The 22,026-nt window shown below is 37.0% G+C and overlaps 1 protein-coding gene across 6 annotated transcripts in view; it reads left to right on the forward strand.

Moving 5' to 3' along the window:
• Positions 1-22,026, forward strand: part of PTGER3 (prostaglandin E receptor 3) — a 237,919-nt gene that overhangs the window by 84,711 nt on the left and 131,182 nt on the right. The window contains exons 3-4 of one of the 6 annotated variants that reach the window (XM_043878851.1): positions 11,876-11,969; positions 14,621-15,235. The exons of 4 other annotated variants lie outside the window; for them this stretch is intronic. In XM_043878851.1, coding sequence (XP_043734786.1) covers positions 11,876-11,947 — 72 coding nt within the window. In that variant the 3' untranslated portion in view covers positions 11,948-11,969; positions 14,621-15,235. Of the gene's footprint in view, positions 1-11,875; positions 11,970-14,620; positions 15,236-22,026 lie in introns of those variants that run through there. One more of the 6 variants, XM_043878855.1, reaches the window with a different exon arrangement.

The raw sequence follows: 22,026 nt of genomic DNA on the forward strand, positions 1-22,026 counted from the left end.
AGTAAGAGCTAAGATGTCTTAAAGAGGCCCACTAGCACTTATACATTCTACACTCTCCGGAAAGCCTCCTGCATTGATGTGAATGAAAGTCAGTGTGTTAAAGGAGTAAAGCATTAAGTGGAATTAAACATAAAAGAGTTTGGCATTGCCTGACATTGGCATTAAATAGAATTAAATGTAAAAGTTAGTTAGGCATTTCCTGACATTAAGTGTTTCTATGTTTTCTCTCTTCCAGCCAAGGTAATTTCCTTTTAATTATTGCTTCTCAACATAGATTAAGAAGTTTTATCCCTAGCTAAGGGGATTCCAGTAGCTCAGTCATTAAAGTATCTGCCTGCAGTGCAGGAGACCTGGGTTCGATCCCTGGGTTGGGAAGATCCCCTGGAGGAGGGAATGGCAACCCATTCTAGTATTCTTGCCTAGAAATCCTATGGAGAGAGGAGCCTGGTGGGCTACAGTCCATGGCGTTGCAAGAGTCAGACACAACTTAGCGACTAAACCATCAAGGGGATTCCAGACATCTGTAGCAGGAGTGAAGAAGATTATTTTCAACAGGACAGTCTGCTGAACAGAGCTCCCCAATCTAAGCAAACGGGCAGCCTCCTTCACTACCAGCTAAACTTAAAGAAGTGAAAGTGCAAGTCACTCAGTCATGTTTGACTCTTTGTGACCCAGGCCAGAATACTGGAGCCTTTCCCTTCTCCAGGGGATCTTCCCAACCCAGGGATCGAACCCAGGTCTCCCACATTGCAGGCAGATTCTTTACCAGCTGAGCCACAGAGAAGCCCAAGAATACTGGAGTGGGTAGCCTGTCCCTTCTCCAGCAGATCTTCCCAACACAGGAGTTGAACTGGGGTCTCCTGCATCGCAGGTGCATTCTTTACCAACTGAGCTGTCAAACTTAACTTGCCTAATATTTGCTTGGTAGAGTATCCCACATGACTATAGCCCTGCCCAGAAACTGTCAGATCCCATACACCAGTTCTATACCCGTTCACAGCTTCTGCTTGTTTAGCTGCTAATTGTTCACACCTCTACCTTCAGAGGCTCACCCACAGGCACAGCCAAAGCAGCGATGACTTATGGTTATGGAGTAGGAAAGCCCAAACCCCTTCTCGAGAGATGGGATAAGCTCTGAAGTGTAATTTAACTCCAGAGTTTCCCAAAGGTTCATATGGAGACTGGAATTACTTAAAATCTCATCACATCATGGCTTCTTCTTCTCTGCCCTACCTCTCCACTCTTTTTTTTTTTTTTGTCATACATTGATATGAATCAGCCATAGATTTACACGTATTCCCCATCCCGATCCCCCCTCCCACCTCCCTCTCCACCCGATTCCTCTAGGTCTTCCCAGTGCACCAGGCCCGAGCACTTGTCTCATGCATCCCATCTGGGCTGGTGATCTGTTTCACCATAGATAGTATACATGCTGTTCTTTTGAAATATCCCACCCTCACATTCTCCCACAGAGTTCAAAAGTCTGTTCTGTACATCTGTGTCTCTTTTTCTGTTTTGCATATAGGGTTATCATTACCATCTTTCTAAATTCCATATATATGTGTTAGTATGCTGTAATGTTCTTTATCTTTCTGGCTTACTTCACTCTGTATAATGGGCTCCAGTTTCATCCATCTCATTAGGACTGATTCAAATGAATTCTTTTTGAAGGCTGAGTAATATTCCATGGTGTATATGTACCACAGCTTCCTTATCCATTCATCTGCTGATGGGCATCTAGGTTGCTTCCATGTCCTGGCTATTATAAACAGTGCTGCGATGAACATTGGGGTGCATGTGTCTCTTTCAGATCTGGTTTCCTCAGTGTGTATGCCCAGAAGTGGGATTGCTGGTTCATATGGCAGTTCTATTTCCAGTTTTTTAAGAAATCTCCACACTGTTTTCCATAGCGGCTGTACTAGTTTGCATTCCCACCAACAGTGTAAGAGGGTTCCCTTTTCTCCACACCCTCTCCAGCATTTATTGCTTGTAGACTTTTGGATAGCAGCCATCCTGACTGGCGTGTAATGGTACCTCATTGTGGTTTTGATTTGCATTTCTCTGATAATGAGTGATGTTGAGCATCTTTTCATGTGTTTGTTAGCCATCTGTATGTCTTCGTTGGAGAAATGTCTGTTTAGTTCTTTGGCCCATTTTTTGATTGGGTCATTTATTTTTCTGGAATTGAGCTTCAGGAGTTGCTTGTATATTTTTGAGATTAATCCTTTGTCTGTTTCTTCATTTGCTATTATTTTCTCCCAATCTGAGGGCTGTCTTTTCACCTTACTTATGGTTTCCTTTGTAGTGCAAAAGCTTTTAAGTTTCATTAGGTCCCGTTTGTTTAGTTTTGCTTTGATTTCTAATATTCTGGGAGGTGGGTCATAGGGGATCTTGCTGTGATTTATGTCTGAGAGTGTTTTGCCTATGTTCTCCTCTAGGAGTTTTATAGTTTCTGGTCTTACATTTAGATCTTTAATCCATTTTGAGTTTATTTTTGTGTATGGTGTTAGAAAGTGTTCTAGTTTCATTCTTTTACAAGTGGTTGACCAGTTATCCCAGCACCACTTGTTAAAGAGGTTGTCTTTTTTCCATTGTATATCCTTGCCTCCTTTGTCAAAGATAAGGTGTCCATAGGTTCGTGGATTTATCTCTGGGCTTTCTATTCTGTTCCATTGATCTATATTTCTGTCTCTGTGCCAGTACCATACTGTCTTGATGACTGTGGCTTTGTAGTAGAGTCTGAAGTCAGGCAGGTTGATTCCTCCAGTTCCATTCTTCTTTCTCAAGATTACTTTGGCTATTCGAGGTTTTTTGTATTTCCATACAAATTGTGAAATTATTTGTTCTAGTTCTGTGAAAAATACCGTTGGTAACTTGATAGGGATTGCGTTGAATCTATAGATTGCTTTGGGTAGAATAGCCATTTTGACAATATTGATTCTTCCAATCCATGAACATGGTATGTTTCTCCATCTGTTTGTGTCCTCTTTGATTTCTTTCATCAGTGTTTTATGGTTTTCTATGTATAGGTCTTTTGTTTCTTTAGGTAGATATACTCCTAAGTATTTTATTCTTTTTGTTGCAATGGTGAATGGTATTGTTTCTTTAATTTCTCTTTCTGTTTTTTCATTGTTAGTATAAAGGAATGCAAGGGATTTCTGTGTGTTAATTTTATATCCTGCAACTTTACTATATTCATTGATTAGCTCTAGTAATTTTCTGGTAGAGTCTTTAGGATTTTCTATGTAGAGGATCATGTCATCTGCAAACAGCGAGAGTTTCACTTCTTCTTTTCCTATCTGGATTCCTTTTACTTCTTTTTCTGCTCTGATTGCTGTGGCCAAAACTTCCAACACTATGTTGAATAGTAGTGGTGAGAGTGGGCACCCTTGTCTTGTTCCTGATTTCAGGGGAAATGCTTTCAATTTTTCACCATTGAGGGTGATGCTTGCTGTGGGTTTGTCATATATAGCTTTTATTATGTTGAGGTATGTTCCTTCTATTCCTGCTTTCTGGAGAGTTTTAATCATAAATGAGTGTTGAATTTTGTCAAAGGCTTTCTCTGCATCTATTGAGATAATCATATGGTTTTTATCTTTCAATTTGTTAATGTGGTGTATTACATTGATTGATTTGCAGATATTAAAGAATCCTTGCATTCCTGGGATAAAGCCCACTTGGTCATGGTGTATGATTTTTTTAATATGTTGTTGGATTCTGTTTGCTAGAATTTTGTTAAGGATTTTTGCATCTATGTTCAACAGTGATATTGGCCTGTAGTTTTCTTTTTTTGTGGCATCTTTGTCTGGTTTTGGAATTAGGGTGACGGTGGCCTCATAGAATGAGTTTGGAAGTTTACCTTCCTCTGCAATTTTCTGGAAGAGTTTGAGTAAGATAGGTGTTAGCTCTTCTCTAAATTTTTGGTAGAATTCAGCTGTGAAGCCATCTGGTCCTGGGCTTTTGTTTGCTGGAAGATTTCTGATTACAGTTTCGATTTCCTTGCTTGTGATGGGTCTGTTAAGATCTTCTATTTCTTCCTGGTTCAGTTTTGGAAAGTTATACTTTTCTAAGAATTTGTCCATTTCATCCAAGTTGTCCATTTTATTGGCATAGAGCTGCTGGTAGTAGTCTCTTATGATCCTTTGTATTTCAGTGTTGTCTGTTGTGATCTCTCCATTTTCATTTCTAATTTTGTTAATTTGGTTCTTCTCTCTTTGTTTCTTAATGAGTCTTGCTAATGGTTTGTCAATTTTGTTTATTTTTTCAAAAAACCAGCTTTTAGCTTTGTTGATTTTTGCTATGGTCTCTTTAGTTTCTTTTGCATTTATTTCTGTCCTGATTTTTAAGATTTCTTTCCTTCTGCTAACTCTGGGGTTCTTCATTTCTTCCTTCTCTAGTTGCTTTAGGTGTAGAGTTAGGTTATTTATTTGGTTTTTTTCTTGTTTCTTGATGTAAGCCTGTAATGCTATGAACCTTCCCCTTAGCACTGCTTTTACAGTGTCCCATAGGTTTTGGGTTGTTGTGTTTTCATTTTCATTCATTTCTATACATATTTTGATTTCTTTTTTGATTTCTTCTATGATTTGTTGGTTATTCAGAAGTGTGTTATTTAGCCTCCATATGTTTGAATTTTTTACAATTTTTTTCCTGTAATTGAGATCTAATCTTACTGCACTGTGGTCAGAAAAGATGACTGGAATGATTTCAATTTTTTTGAATTTTCCAAGACCAGATTTATGGCCCAGGATGTGATCTATTCTGGAGAAGGTTCCGTGTGCACTTGAGAAAAAGGTGAAGTTGATTGTTTTGGGGTGAAATGTCCTATAGATATCGATTAGGTCTAGCTGGTCCATTGTGTCATTTAAGGTTTGTGTTTCCTTGTTAATTTTCTGTTTAGTTGATCTATCCATAGTTGTGAGTGGGGTATTAAAGTCTCCCACTATTATTGTGTTACTATTAATTTCCTCTTTCATACTCGTTAGTGTTTGCCGTACATATTGCGGTGCTCCTATGTTGGGTGCATATATATTTATAATTGTTATATCTTCTTCTTGGATTGATCCTTTGATCATTATATAGTGGCCTTCTTTGTCTCTTTTCACATCCTTTATTTGAAAGTCTATTTTATCTGATATGAGTATTGCGACTCCTGCTTTCTTTTGGTCCCCGTTTGCATGAAATATTTTTTTCCAGCCCTTCACTTTTAGTCTGTATGTGTCTCTTGCTTTGAGGTGGGTCTCTTGTAGACAGCATATATAGGGGTCTTGTTTTTGTATCCATTCAGCCAATCTTTGTCTTTTGGTTGGGGCATTCAACCCATTTCCATTTAGGGTAATTATTGATAGGTATGGTCCCGTTGCCATTTACTTTGTTGTTTTGGGTTCACGTTTATACAACCTTTCTGCATTTCCTGTCTAGAGAAGATCCTTTAGCATTTGTTGAAGAGCTGGTTTGGTGGTGCTGAATTCTCTCAGCTTTTGCTTATCTGTAAAGCTTTTGAATTCTCCTTCATATCTGAATGAGATCCTTGCTGGATACAGTAATCTAGGTTGTAGGTTATTCTCTTTCATTACTTTCAGTATGTCCTGCCATTCCCTTCTGGCCTGGAGGGTTTCTATTGATAGATCAGCTGTTATCCTTATGGGGATCCCTTTGTGTGTTATTTGTTGTTTCTCCCTTGTTGCTTTTAATATTTGTTCTTTGTGTTTGATCTTTGTTAATTTGATTAATATGTGTCTTGGGGTGTTTCGCCTTGGGTTTATCCTGTTTGGGACTCTCTGGGTTTCTTGGACTTGGGTGGCTATTTCCTTCCCCATTTTAGGGAAGTTTTCAGCTATTATCTCCTCGAGTATTTTCTCATGGCCTTTCTTTTTGTCTTCTTCTTCTGGGACTCCTATGATTTGAATGTTGGGGCGTTTCACATTGTCCCAGACGTCCCTGAGGTTGTCCTCATTTCTTTTGATCCTTTTTTCTTTTTTCCTCTCTGCTTCATTTATTTCCACCATTTTATCTTCTACCTCACTTATCCTGTCTTCTGTCTCCGTTATTCTACTCTTGGTTCCCTCCAGAGTGTTTTTGATCTCATTCATTGCATTATTCATTTTTAATTGACCCTTTTTTATTTCTTCTAGGTCTTTATTAAACATTTCTTGTATCTTTTCAATCTTTGTCTCCAGGCTATTTATCTGTAACTCCATTTTGTTTTCAAGATTTTGGATCATTTTTATTATCATTATTCTAAATTCTTTTTCAGGTAGATTTCCTATCTCCTCCTCTTTTGTTTGACTTGGTGGGCATTTTTCATGTTCCTTTACCTGTTGGGTATTTCTTTGCCTTTTCATCTTGTTTAGATTGCTGTGTCTGGAGTGGGCTTTCTGTATTCTGGAGGTCTGTGGTTCCTTTTTATTGTGGAGGATTTACCCCATGGGTGGGGTTAGATGATTGGCTTGTCAAGGTTTCCTGGTTAGGGAAGCTTGCGTCAGTGTTCTGGTGTGTGGAATTTGATTTCTTCTCTTTGGAGAGCAATGGAGTGCCCAGTAATGAATTTTGAGATGGGTCTATGTGTTAGGTGTGTCCTTGGGCAGCCTGTATGTTGACGTTCATGGCTATGTTCCTGCGTTGCTGGAGAATTTGCATGGTATGTTTTGCTCTAAAACTTACTGGCTCTTGGATGGTGGTTGGTTTCAGTGTAGGTATGGAGGCTTTTGGACGGTCACTTATTACTTAAAGTTTCATGTAGTCAGGAGTTTTCTGGTGTTCTCAGGTTTTGGGCTTAAGTCTCCTGCCTCTGGATTTCAGTTTTATTCTTCCTGTAGTCTCAGGACTTCTCCGACTATACAGCACTGATAAGAAAACTTCTAGGTTAATGGCAAAAAGATCCTCCCCCGTTAGGGACACCCAGAGAGGTTCACAGAGTTACATGAAGAAGAGGAGAGGGAGGAGGGAGATAGAGATGAGCAGGAGGAGAAAAAAGGGGACTCAAGAGGAGAGAGACAGATCTACACAGCTGTCTGTTCCCAGAGTGTTCTCCGTAGCCCAGTCACCTACAAAGATTCACAGAATTGGATTGGGAAGAGAAGGGGAAAGGAGCAAATAGAGGTGTTCTGAGGTAGAAAACAGAGAGTCAAGATTGGGAGAGAATAATCTTCGGTTTAAAAATAGGGCTTCTCTTTTTTTTTTTTTTTTTGTAAGGTTATAGTGTATTGAAAATGAAAATTAAGGAGTAGTAGAGGAGTACTAGAGGACTTTAAAAGAAATAAGAGAAAAAGAAAAATAGAAAATAGAAGAGAAAAAGGAAAGAAAAAAAAGAAGAGAAAAAAAAAGAAAAAAAAAAGAAAGAAAAAAAAATTTTTTTTTCCCCTAATTAAAAAAAACGTAAAAATCTATGGAAATGAAAGTTAAGGAGTAATGGGGGAGTAATAGGGGATTTTAAAGGAAAATAAAAGAGAAAAAAGAAAAAAAGAAAAAATAATAAAAAAGAAAAAAGAAAAAAAGAAAAAAAAAAGAGAAAAAAGTAAAATTATATCTAGGAGTTTCTCTGGAGCTGTTGCGGTCAGTGTGGGTTCGGCTCAGTTTCAGATAGCTCCTCGTTCCAGCTTACACTTCTCGATATCTACAGGCCCCTTCCGGTGTAGTCGGTGTTTTCTAGAGGGGTTTTAATCTGTTGCACCAGTCCCTTCTGAGGCGGTTCCCTTTGTTTATTTGGCTTCTGTTTGCCGGTCTCTTCAGAGCCTCATTTCTGCCCTGACACAGGCGGGCAGAGGTGGACTCTTATTCAGGTAGCTAGTTCCGTCGCTCTGCGGGGCCCTCTCCACTCTTTTACTGTTTCTCCTGCGGGTACATCCTTAGTACGTCACGTGCACACAAGTCCTTGGCTCAGGGTCTGCTTCTAGTACTCAGCCCAAGATAGTCCTTAATACTCATTCATTCAGTCATTCAAAGAAGTGCACTGTTTAAGTGCTTTCATCCCAGTCCAATGAGTTAGAATGATATAGATTTGGGTGAAACATAACCATGGATATTCAGAACTATTATATGGGACATATAGAGACTACACATTTCTAAGCCAAAAGAAACTTAAAATAGGAAAATAGCATCATACCTGATAAAGTGATTTATACCTAGTAGGTTCTTATGTGTGCCAAAGATTTGCTTAGTCCTTGGCCTTATAATGTTGTCCTTTGAGGAGAGCCAATTATTTGCTTATGTTTGTTCACAAACATTTTTGTAGACCCTCCTATGAATCAGAGAGTGATAAAGTGACACACTCATAAGTGTAATATAATGAGATAATTATAATCTCAAATAATGTATAATCTCAAATTATACAATGTATATAATTATATAATCTCAAATAATGTATACAAGGTTATGGAAAAGTGGTGGAAGAACTGATAGTTTTCCAAGAAAATGAAAGACTGGATCTTGGAGGGAAAATAGAATTGAATCTGGGCAGAAGTAGAAGCATTTTAGAAAGAGAATAACAAACTCCATAGTATTTAGGTGTGAAAAAGCATTGTCAGATCTCTAGAAGAGTGAGTGGTTTACAGAATTGAATCAATGGTCACATGAAGAGGAAAGGCAGGAAATAAACCCAGAGATGCAGGTTGGAACCACTCAGTGGTACACCTTAGGTACTTTAGAACTTTATCCTATAGCTATGGGGAACCTTCAAAGATATTTAGAATTTGCCAAGCTTTGCCTTAAAAACAATATGAAGAATGTGTTAGAGAAAACAAAGACTCTAGTCAGAAATACCAGTTAGTTAGAAGGCTGTTACTAGGTTAAATCAGATAAAATTTCCAATGTCCAGCTTTTTTATTTTTTAATTGGAAGATAGTTGCCTTACAATGTTGTGTTGGTTTCTTCCATACAACAATGCAAGTCAGTCATAATTGTATTTATTTCCCTCCATCTTGAGCCTCCCTCACCCCTCCCATTCCACCCCTCTAGGTCATCACAGGATACCAGGCTGGGCTCCCTGTGTTATATAGCAGCTTCCCACTATGTTACAATGGAATATTACTCAGCCATAAAAAGAAATGAATTTGAGTCAGTTGTAGTGAGGTGGATGAACCTAGAGCCTATTATAAAGAGTGAAATAAGTCAGAAAGAGAAAATCAAATATCCAACAATTTTTAACCCAAAGAAAATGTGAATTTCATATATTTCAAGTTGATACACTAACCAAGAAGAATGAGGATGAGAATTTGAACAATAACACAAAGACTGGAAAGAAAGGGTGAAATAAAAGAGATGCATAGGAGAGAAAATTGGCATAAAAGGCAAGGGCAGAGTAAGTCACAGAATTAGGCATGAGAGTGAAACAAATTTTTCTAATGCAAATGATGGAGTGAATCGTCGAAAATATCTGTAAGAGAGATAGGGTTCACCAGAGGAGTAGTTTAGAGAGTGGCACAGGGAACCATACCATGCTTCAGAATTCTTGGCTCTTCACATATTATTCACCTTGCAGTAAACAGTTTCTTCTTTTCCTGCTACTTGACATTAGACAGGCATGTGATACCCAAATTCCTAAAGTTGTTATTATGGTTCAGTCACTCAGTCACGTCTGACTCTTTGCAACCCCATGGACTACAGCACGCCGGGCCTCCCTGTCCTTCACCAACTCCTGGAGCTTGCTCAAATTCATGTCCATTGAGTTGGTGATGCCATCCAACCATCTCATCCTCTATGATCTCCTTCTCCTCCTGTCTTTAATCTTGCCCAGCATCAGGTTCTTTTCTAATGATTCGGTTCTTCACATCAGGTGGCCAGAGTACTGGAGCTTCAGCTTTAGCATCAGTCCTTCCAACCCTATTCAGGGTTGATTTCCTTTAGGATGGACTGGTTTGATCTCCTTGCAGTCCAAGGGACTCTCAAGAGTCTTCTCTAATACCACAGTTCAGAAGCATCAACTCTTAGATGCTCAGCCTTCTTTATGGTTCAACTCTTCACATCCATACATGACTACTACATAGCTTTGACTGGGCAGACCTTTGTTGGCAAAGCAATGTCTCTGCTTTTTAATAGCTGTCTATGTTGGTCATAGCTTTTCTTCCAAGGAGAAACCGTCATTTAATTTCATTACTTCAGTCACCGTCTGCAGTGATTTTGGAGCCAACCAATAATGCAACTCCAAGTGTATTTATTTAGTTAAAACAGGCCTGGAAAAGAGAACCTAAGCAACATGACAGCAGGAAAAGAAACCTAGCTGTCCTCTAGAGAAGGGACCCCATCTAACCAGATGGCTCTTTACCATATAAAGGGTCTTCTCATACAGGGGCTCACAGGGGATTCTGAAAGTCTCGGAGAATGAATAGGAAAGCCTATTTTGTTTTTCTTTTCTACTCTGACCTTAACTCTAATCACTCTTTCAGAACCACAATGTTTCTATAAAAAGTGCCAACTAAACTTTTCCTGTTTGCACTGAAATAGATATTGGCTAACCCAACATAATTTTCTGTTGCAAGGAAGACGTGACATTTTATTGTCCTTCAAATAACACTGCCTTCCTAAAACAGAAATTATCTATTTGCTAACGCAATCAAGAACTGGAGAATTACATGTCTGTCTGGACATCTTCTGTAATGTCACGCCACTTGGGATGGGCAGGCTATTTAAGATGATCTTTTGATGATACTTTTGAGAGAAAAAGAACTCTAGGAATCTGATAAAAAAAGACTAAGGATACATTGAATTAAGTTTCTTTAACAATTTCTTATAAGAATTTCATTTCATTCTCCTAGTTCTTGTAAGAGAATTGCTAAGAAATATATTAAAAGGAAATACTTTTCAAGTATATTTTTTATATTTTTCAACTTGGTTGAAATATGTATAGTTCAATATTTTATTGCATCAAATGAATTTAAGCTATTATTTGGAGATGTTGTGGAGGGATGGGCTGCAGGGCAAATTATACAGCATTGTTCTTTCAGGCCCCAAATATATTTATTGACCATCACCTATGTGACAAGCAGTGTGGTAGCTGCTGGAGACACAGTGATATGCAAAACCAGGCATGGTTCCTGGTTTCATAAAACTTGTGACCTAGAGATAACAACACACATTCAACAAATAATCATACATATTACAAACACATATATTACAATCACACATATTACATACACACTTATTACAAACTACAGTGAATTCTTGAAAAGAAAATAGTGGATATCACATAGTGGGGAACCAGTGCTAGTCAACAGTGTATATTCTCTGAGGAAGTGGTTTTCAGAGTTGAGACCTGAAGAACAAGAATTAGTCAGCGAGATGATGAAGGGTTGAAAGAGCACTCCAGGTAGGGAAAGCTTCAAGCACAAAGGCCCTGAGGGAGCAGGAGGATGACCCTGTTTGTGGTGTTTGTAGATAGCTAGTGTGACCTGAGCACACAGCAGCAAAAAAGTTCAAAAGAGAGCTAAAGTTGCAGCTAGAGGCCAAATCAGACAGACAAGGTTAAGAACTTCGGTCTTTACCCTGAGAGCAACAGGAAGTCACTGAAAGCTGGAGATGGGCAGAATTAGATTTACCTGCAAAGATCCTTTGAAGTCAACGACCTTTTATTCAGCATGTAACAAATGCTCTAATAACTGCCCTAGGGCTCCTGAAGTAATCGTAGTCCTGGTTTCTGATCTCAAGTAATGTCTGATGTGGATGTGTGGGGAGAAACAGGGTGGGTCAAAGCACAGGAGGCAGCAGTGAGACAATCTTGGGGAGATCATATCTATAACGTCTTCATTTATGGAGTCAGAGCTGACGTGAGTTGATGTATGGATTGTGGTTCTGCTCTCCTTTGAAAATGTTCAGGGAAGTGTCATCTGAAGAAAGGAGTCATAACCAATAATTCTGTCCCCTGAAACCCTCTGTCTGTTCACAGATAAGGCACCACACAAACAACTCTGCATCCAGTTCCACCTCTTTTTACCCCACCAGTGCTCCTCAGCCTTGATGTGGAGTGGCCACCTGGAAAGGTGAGATGGAGAACTGTCTGAACTGACAGCAGTAGCTCTCCCCCAACGCTCTGCTCTGACTGGAGTTCAGGTTACCAAGGCAGAATGTCTCTAAGAATTAAAATGCAAACTAAGCACGCCGGTCTGCTGAAGGAGGACTCCATTCCCCAGAGGAGCTGTTGTTGTTTTTACAACTTCATTTACATTTCCTCTAACTGAGAACTTTCTGAGACTGGCTCCAGGCTGCTCTTGGAACTGACTAACTCTTGCATAGTGAAGAGTCTGCATGTCTGCTCTTTTCATAGTAAGAGCAGTCTCCCAGGAGAAGTTTTAATTTTTAAAAAAAATTGAAGTATAGTTGATTTACATTGTCATATTATTTTCAGGTTACAGTGCAGTGATTCAGTTATACATATATACATGTGTGTGTGTGTGTATATATATTTATTCTTTTTCAGATTCTTTTCCCCTATAGATTATTATAAAATACTGAATATGGTTCCTCGTACTATACAATAGATCCTTGTGATTAGTTGCTCAGTATTGTCCAACTCTTTGAGGCCATTGAACCATAGCCTGCCAGGTTCCTCTGTCCATGGGATTTTTCAGGCACAAATACTGGAGTGGGTTCCCATTTCCTTCTCCAGGGAATCTTCCTGACCCAGGGAATCGAACCCATATCTCCTGTCTCCTGCCTTTGTAGGTGGATTCTTTACCCGCTGAGTCGGGTTATCTCTTTTGTATACAATAGTATGTATATGTTAATCCCATCCTTCCAGAAATATTTTAAAGCTAAGTGACCCTTGTTTTATTTAGACACCAGAACTTGGCATGTTCACCATATGATTAACACACTCTTACTTGCTCTTTCTATTAGATCTGCTTTGTATAAAACATATATTTCAGTGAATGAACATTATAGAAAGCAGAACATTATGCCAAATGTGATGCACGTTTAGTCGGATTAAATTTCAAGCATTAGTTTCCTCCCTCAAACATTTCCTTTGACTATTTCTTCTGCTAGTGACTATAGGGTTAATTGAATGGTCTTCTGTGTATTATCGCATTGTGTGATCGTTTTTGTTTTAATGAGAGAACTTAAAAAGTTTTAATTTATTTTCAAAGACTATTCAAATAAGCTGAACTCTTCATTTTTAATGGAAAGTCTGCATGTTCACCTTATTTCATTCCCTGGGTACGGCTAGGTACCATAACTCCAGTATAAGTTGTTATAACAGATGTGGACATTCAAACAGCTCAATTTCTTTAAATATTTGTTCTCCCATGGTTGAAGTAACTGAGAAATAATCACTTCTGTTCTTCAGGGCAAGATTTAAATGTGTTTTGAATAAATACTTTGCAACAATACCCAAAGGATAAGAAAAAGCTGGCTGCTTCTGGAACACACCTCAAAAAATCACAGAGACAGTAAAGTTTTTACTTGACTCACCTTTATGGTCCTCCATCCTTGCCTTAGATATCTGCATATAATACACATATTCTGAGCAGTTTTATTATAAACACAGATCCCTTGGAAAATAAAAAAAGGGAAAAGAATCAAGATACCCAATTTCCATTTGGTAGGTTCATACTAATCCCATTTTCAATTTTTTAAAGTAAATCTTATTGTACTTACCCTCTTTAACATAAATAAGCCAAGCTGTCAATAGAAACTTTGGAAAATAGAGAACATTTAAAAAGAAAGGCAGTTTACTAAAACTTACTTTCACTACTCAAGAAAAGCCCACCATCATTTTAATGGATTTCTTTCTCATTATTTCCCCTTGCATTTTCCTTAATTTTCTTTTATATACCTATGATAATATATACTCATTATTGCATCTTGTTTATTCATTTAACATAAAATAAGCATTCCACAGATTATTTACAAATTATTTTAAAGTAATTTTAATATTTATATAATGGTCTATTAAAAGGATACACCATAGTTTATTTAATCATAATCTGTGATCAGATCTGACACCATGATAAACAGAACTGCATCATTACCCAAAGACTGAAGTTTCTCTTTTAATGTTTGTGATTGTTTTTACTAAAAGTATACTTTAAGGAATAAATAATATGTAAATTTTTAATAATCTTGAAAGATGCCTATAGTCTGACTGCTTTTCAAAAGAATTATTAGTGATTGAAAATTTCATCAGCAATGTGTGAGTTTTTACTTTGCTTTACTCTAACTAGTGCTGTATGTTATCTTAAAACACACACACAATATTTTATTGGTTTGATAGGAAAAAAAATTGTATTTCATGGCTCTTTTAATTGGTACTCTTCCTTATATGTTTTTAGGGTACAGTTATACACTGATTAGGGTTTGTTTTTAAGGCAAGATTATATGACCATTTGATGTGTGTACAATTGATATAGCTTTTCAATTTGATTATTCTTCTGGATTACAATCTTGGAAACCAGAAAAATTACTCAGAATAAAGGCATTCATTTAGTATAATTAGATAATGTGAAGGCTTTTAATGATCCAAAATCCAGAATTATTTACATTGCTTTTATTTATAAAACACAGCTGTAACTACTTCAAACAAGAATGTTTTGATGTCTAAGATATTATATTTCTTACTTACACCTTAGTTCTCACACCATACAAAGTATATCCCTATCCGTGCTTATTATATTTTTTCTTTCTATTCTAACAGATAATCAAAGAATGAATTTGGACTTTTTATTGCAATTGCTGTCCCTGAGTTTGTGTGTTTCTTCCCACCTGAGAAGGAGAATTTTATGTTTCGATTTGGATTATTTCTTCTTTTTCATCTTTTAAAAATTTTTTAATGTTTTTTTCTTGTCACTGAGACAATATTCACTGAGACCAAGTTTATTACTGTAACCTATGTCTTTAAGTATTCAGTCAGCTTCTTGGACTGGATCTTGAGTATTACATTTAAGAAGTTGGGCAAGATTGCACAGATGGTGACTGTGAAAAAATGAGAAAAAGAAAACCCCATCTCCCCGGAGTTTCCCCCAACTTTAAACCTTTATGTGAATCTCAACTGATGTGGCTATCTTTACATTTTATGGTAGTTTTGATTTTACAATACATTTGAAAAATCAGTGCAAGCTTTTGTCAGTGAAAAGTCAACTTATTGAGAGCAAGAATTCAGTTAACAAGACATAAACTCCACAAGATAGAAAAGGATGCCAAATGAAAGCAGGAAGATACCATGACCAAAGATATTTATGTAAAATGTGTAATTAATGTTTTGGAGATGTATTCTTCTGTGCTAAGCTGGGAACTAAAAGTCCTAAATCTGTATTCTGGTTGTGTATCATTCAGTTACACAGTAAGCAGCTTAATTATCATTTTTCTGTCTTTGAAGAGTGAAAGCTGTGATACAGCTAAAGGTGCTCTTGAAATGTCATAGAAAATAATAATGAAGCTAAGTGATTAACTACTGAGTTGGAGCATTAAAAAAAATCCAGGTATAGCTTCTGATTCACTCCTAGCAATTCAGTATTTCTTACAATTTCTTCTTGGGTGGCTTACAAAAGGCAAAATTAATAAGTGATATAGTTATAAACTACCAAGTTTTGTTACTTTTTTATGGAATAAAAGGACCTGGTTTGTGTGAAATAAGAAATTCTGTGGACTTCAAAAAAAATACTGAGTCATCTACTATTTCTTACCTGATGTGCCCTTGTGTGTGCATGCTCAGTTACTAAATTTTGTCTGACTCTGTGACCCCGTGGACTGTAGCCTACCAGGCTTCTCCATCCATAGGATTTCCCAAGCAATAATTGCCTTTGTGCTATGCTTAGTCACTCAGTCATGTCCAGCTGTTTGCAACCCCATGGACTGCAGCCCACCAGGCTCCTCTGTCCTTGGGGATTCTCCAGGCAAGAATACTGGAATGAGTTGCCATGCCCTCCTCCAACCCAGGGATTGATCTTCCCAACCCAGGGATCGAATCCAGGTCTCCTGCATTGCGGGCAGATTCTTTACTGACTGAGCCACCAGGGAAGCCCAAAAATACTGGAGTGGGTAGCCTATCCCTTCTCCAGGGGCTCTTCCTAACCCAGGAATTGAACCAAGGTCTTCTGCATTGCAGGCGGATTCTTTACCAGCTGAGCTACCAGGGAAGCCCTATAATTGCCTTTTTCTACCCACAAATTCAACCAACATTTCTTTCCCTTATTTTTCTGTCCCCTTTCTTCCTCCTTCTTTTCCCTCTCCCAATTCACCTCATTCAACACCTGTTTATTGTTGTGTGCTATGCCAAGGGCCATGCTGCCATCTACAAGGATATCTTGGAAAGAGATGATACTATAGTATCAGCAGTTTAGCAATAGGATCCGACACTGTGACTAACTGTCATTTCTGTCAGTGAAATGAAACCAAAATGGTTAAATCATCCCTTTGGTATGGTTGAACCAGTTGTGAATTATCTATAAACTGTAATTATTTTCACTCAAACTTATATTGAAATGGCCTTGGGTAACTAGCACATGCTGTACACATCCCTTTATTCAGGTTTAAATTCAACATGTTTTACTGAGCAAGTAGAATTTGCAGACCATCACAGGGCTGCTTATACTCCTGTTACCTATGTCTGTCCATCATCCAGCTATGTTTGTCTATCATCTATTTACTATTTTATTTTTACAAAAGAGGGTAAGGTTTACAGAGGGCTTGCCCAATGTCACTTAGCTAATGTAAGATTTCAGATCCAAGTTTAAGCTTTTTGATTCCAGGTTTATTGTTTTCCCTACAGCACAGTGTGATATAAGAATTGTTGTACTGATATTTTATTTATAAGACAGTGTGATCTAGTAACAAAATCATGGGTTCTGGAATCAAATTTGGATTTAAATCTGGCTGTGCCATTCATTAGCTCTATGAACTTGAGAGAGTTAATTTCATTGAGTCTCAGTGAATTAATCTGAGGTTATTGTGATAAGGTATGTAAAATGAATGCAACACAATAGGTACTCAGTAAGTATTAACTGTGATTAATTCTTTATCTAGACTTGCCTCCAATTGTATAATACAGGTCCTCAATTTCAACTATAAACTGGCTCCCTGACTATGTGAGTTGAAATATCATGGACAGAACCAACTTCAAATCCCTGGATGTTATTCTTCTTTATGCTAATACCTCATGGTTATTATTTTTGCCCACACAAAACCTACTCATCTCCCACATGTTTGAATCACATCTTGTTCTTAGCCTTTGGACAATTTAAGTACAGAAGCTGCTCATTCCTCACAATTTTAGTTACCAGTGGTCAAACACAGACTGAAAATATTAAATGGAAGATTCCAGAAATAAACAATTCATAAGTGTTAAAATTGCATGCCATTCTGAGTAGCCTGATAAAATCTCCTAGGGTCCTGCTCTGTTTCACCTGGGATATGAATCATCCCTTTGTCCAGCATATCCTATTCATTAGACATGTGGTAGCCTACTTAGTTATCCAAGCTACCACTGAGGTTTTGCAGGGCTTGTTCTTCAAGCATTTAATATGCTTCACACTTAACAAAGGCTCCAAAGCCCAAGAGTACTGATGCTGGTCATTCGGATATGCCGAAGAGAAGCTGTAAAGTACTTCCTTTAAGTGAAAGTTCTCTGTTTAATAAGAAAAGGGAAAAAAAACATATGCTGAAGTTGCTAAAAATCTATGTAAAAAAAAGTCTGTCTTTGAAATTGTGGAGAAGGAAAAAGAAATTTGTACTAGTTTTGCTGACACACCCCAAACTGCATTGGTTATCATTATTAATCTCTTACTGTACCTAATTTGTATATTAAAATTTTAAGATAGGTACATTATGTACAAGCAAAAAACATAGTACGTATACATAAGTATGTGTGGGGTTCGGTACTATCTGCGGTTTCAAGCATCCACTAGGGTCTTGGACCATATTCTCTAAGAATAAGGGAGGCCTACTGTGTCCTTGTTATTTTCTTACCTCTCTCTCCACCTCTGAACATGTAGTGCTCATTTTGATAATTACTATATCATTCCTTAAAGATTTTCATTATGCATGTCTTTTTCCCTTAACAAAATTCTATTTCATGGTGAACAGGACACTTTTCTTATATTTTCTTCATGGGCCTCATACCACTAGTACAGTATTTGACACCACAAAAAAATGCTTATATGGTAAACTCTCAGCAAAGGTAACATTCATGTGTGATACTAGCTGTTGTAAATGTAAATGAATGTGATAGGAAGCCCTTTGTTTCCATGCTATTGTTCGCCTTGGGAAATTTCATGTTAAACTTTCTGATTTAAAAATGCTACATCCAGGCAGAATAATCACTTGCAGTTTAATATGATAATGCTTATTGAAACTCTATATGTGAAAGTTTAAAGTAATAGGAAAAACTTGAAAACTAATGATTATTTGGTAAAGATATTGCTCATACAATTAAGAATATCTTTGTCCAGTTAGTCTGAAATCTGATGTAAAGACAATATGTATCAGTATAAAGTACTTTTGAAACCACAGAAATGTATACATTGCATGCTAAATTCACCTGAGATAATAACCTCTATAACATATGTTCTCAGATACTCTGGATCATGGTTCAGTAACACATACTGATTTTTAACAAGTGTCTTCATCTACATTTTCTTTATTATCCTCAATAAACAAGAGTTCTCATAATCATGTAATTGAAGACAGAACTAAACCTCAAAATAAAATAAATCTCTTTGGAACTCTGCCAAAAGAACGTTACATGTAGAAAATAGTGCTTGATCTACAATTTTATCACAATTATAATAACTATTGTAAAGCTCAATGAAATACATATACAAAATGTATACGATATTAATATGCTTTAAAAGTGGGCAGTATAGATCTGGTTCTTGACTGTGGATCTTCCCGACCCAAGGATCAAGCCCACGTCACTTAATGTCTCCTGCATTGGCAGGCAGGGTGTTATCACTAGCGCCACCTGGAAAGCCTGTAAATTTGTACATGTATCTTACAAGTGGACTATGGTCCACGAAATATATGAAAATTCAAACAGTGTTGAAGTGATCTACATTTTTAGTGTCTACAAGAATGACTTTCAAAAATTCAATAAATAAGGAAAACCAGGTTATAAGAAAACCATATAAGCTACTTAAGAGAACAAAAATGTTTTCAGTCTCTTCAGTACTTGGAAGCAGTTTTAAAAGTCTATTGCTACGATAATCGTAATTATTCAGGCACCTTAAGGATCTGAATAAAACATGCTTAGCTTGATATACTTTTAATTAATCACTATGAATACTTATATGTTTGTCTTAAAAATATTAGTGCTTATGTTTTTCATGAATCCAGGCTTTTACTGAATATTTTAATTCAAAATATGTCTAGGCTTATCCCATAGGTTAAAGTGTTTCTCTGTTTTATTCACGTTCTAAGATTTCATTTTATTGTCATTATATGAAGTACTTTATGTAAAAATAATTTGAACAATATGCATTTTTAAGAGTTTTTGTAGCTTTTATTTTTTTAATTCTCAACCATATTGTAAACCCCCTGTGGGAAGGACCTCTGTTTTATATATCTCTTGTACCTAGAGAGCCCAGCACTGTACTGAACACAAAGAAATTGTTCAATAAAAGCTTGATGGAGAGTCTAAGTAGCCTGACTGCAATCTCTATTAGTAATGCCTGAGACACTTGGTGTGCTTAGTATGGGGAAGGTGGCATTTAGTTGACAGTTGATTCTTTATTTACTTTTCCTCTTTGACGTTGTGTTCTTTTGGTCAGTCTTTAAATCTGAGCAGTGCAAAGAGTCTTCTTTAGACTTTTTGAAGAAAACAACCACAAATATTTGTAGAGAATGGGCAATTGCTGTTAGAAAAAAAAATGAGCTAAATAGAAATCTACATATAAAACTAACCTGTCTTTTATTAGCTAAGTTATTTCTTACCTTGGTATTGGGGCTGAATTTTACTACACTTAGAATTAAATGAAAGTGCTGCTGAATATATATAGCTTGTGGAATAAGATGAACCTAATTTTCACATATGAGGGCAGTAGAAAATTTTCATTTTATGATTTTTTTTGAGCAAAGTATAGTGTTCTCTTTTTTGAAATAAGCATACCAGAGCTGTAGTAAATGAATAACCATCATTAGTTGATTTCTGAAAGAAAGTTAGTGGCTGCTGATTATGGTTTTTATCAGTTTAGTTAACTTATAATTGAAATGCATGTATACATAGAAAACTTGAGAACTTAAGTAATAAGCACTAAAATACTATGGCATAGGAAGGGCAGAAGAGATTCCATACTAAAGAGCCACAGTGCCCTTTAAAATACAGAGTTAAACCAAAAGGAGACTACCAATAGAAACACAGGATTAAAACAAAAGGATGTAAATTTGTTACAAGACTAGACAAAGTATGATTTAGTAATATGTCCTCCATAAATAGTAATACTTGCTGATTGTTATGGTGGTAGTGAGAGAGGCTACTGCTTCTGCTGGTAAAGAATAAAAATAGATATTCAAGCAAAACTAAGTAAGTGTAAAACTAAGAAGATTAAGAGAGAGTAGGGAAAATGTGGCAATATATATTTAATAAGGCTGAAAAAATGGGAAAAAAAGATTGAATTAGCCTTCTTTTTATATAGCTAACCTTCTTTCATGTTCTGTTAATTCTACCAGTATTTCTCAATTCTGTCTTTTCATCATCAACCATGTTTTAAATCTATGCCTCCATCATGTCCTATCTGAATTACCCCAGTAGCCTCTGTCATGATTCTGGTCTTAGGCCCATTAGTCACCCTCCACATCTGCTGTCAGAGTATGACTGGTGTTAATAAAGATTGTCTCACAGGGCATCTGTTCATGAAGAGGAGTGCAGTTCTATGGTTGGCCCACAGGTCTAGTAGAGTAGGATTACAGAACCCCGTGATTGTGCTACTCTTAATTTATCTTGCAACTACTGCCATATTTCAAAACCTACCCATTGGTACCATGTGGGAAAATGACAGACCCTAGAAGGGAATTCAAGGATATTTGGCACAGTGTTTCTCAAACTTACCCAGTCATACTAACCACTCAAAGTTTATTTTATTAACATAAAAACATCAGTCCCTTCCCTGGAGGTTGAGTCTGAAATTCTGGTATGAGACCTAGGATTTTGTAGTTTTAAAATAAACTTCTTCTAGGTGATTCTTCTCATCAGGCAGATGTGACAACATTGATGAAGTCTAGTGTTTCTCAAAGTATATCCCCAGACAAATACATTAGCATTATTAGGGAATTTATTAGAAATGCAAATTATATGGCCCCATCTGGCCCTGAATCAGAAACCTCAAGCCTGGAGCCCAGTAATCTGTGTTCTAGAAGCCCTCTGGGTGATTCTCATGCACCCTAAAGTTTGAGAACTGTATATCAAATGAGGCCCAGAGAGCTGGAAGTATGGAGTGTATGTAGTTTAGGAAACTCACCTAACCCAGATTCTCCTGACTAGGTAAGTCATGACTTCAGTCCTGGTGCTGATTGCTGCTTTTCCCTTGACATCACTCCTTTCATATTTTCTAAAGAGCAGTTTGATTTTATGGATTCCTTTTTGGTTTCCCAATTGATCAGGGTCATGCCCTTCTCTCTTTCCTGATCACAAATATACTTCATTATTTATTTTACTATGTGAAATCCTTCTGTTGCTTAACTTTCCCCTTAAAAACACTGACTGACTGCCCATTTGGCTCTAATTATGTATGATTGAGGCTCACACTTTTATCAAAATGTTTTTCAGTGTTAGTATGTACCCAGCCAGTTGCTATGATTTTTTTTTAAAAAAGAAAGGTATAATCAGATAACAAACTGTCTTATTCTCTCTTCTATGTCTCATCTTTTTTCACCTTTTGGGAGGCGAAGGCAATGCTGAAAGATATTGTCTTTAAAAAAAAAACAAACATCATTTTGAAGGCTAACTAGGAACACTGTTAATTTGCAAATATTCTCATTTAATATATAGGAACAGAGATAAAAAGAGAATCACCAAGGAGACTATTTGCTACCACAACAGTGAAGAAGTTGTATTAGTTTGCTAGGGCTGCCATACCAAAGTACCACAGATTGAGCAGCTTAAACATCAGA

The sequence above is a fragment of the Cervus elaphus genome, chromosome 20, assembly GCF_910594005.1.
Source record: "Cervus elaphus chromosome 20, mCerEla1.1, whole genome shotgun sequence".
In the NCBI taxonomy this organism is placed as follows: domain Eukaryota; kingdom Metazoa; phylum Chordata; class Mammalia; order Artiodactyla; family Cervidae; genus Cervus; species Cervus elaphus.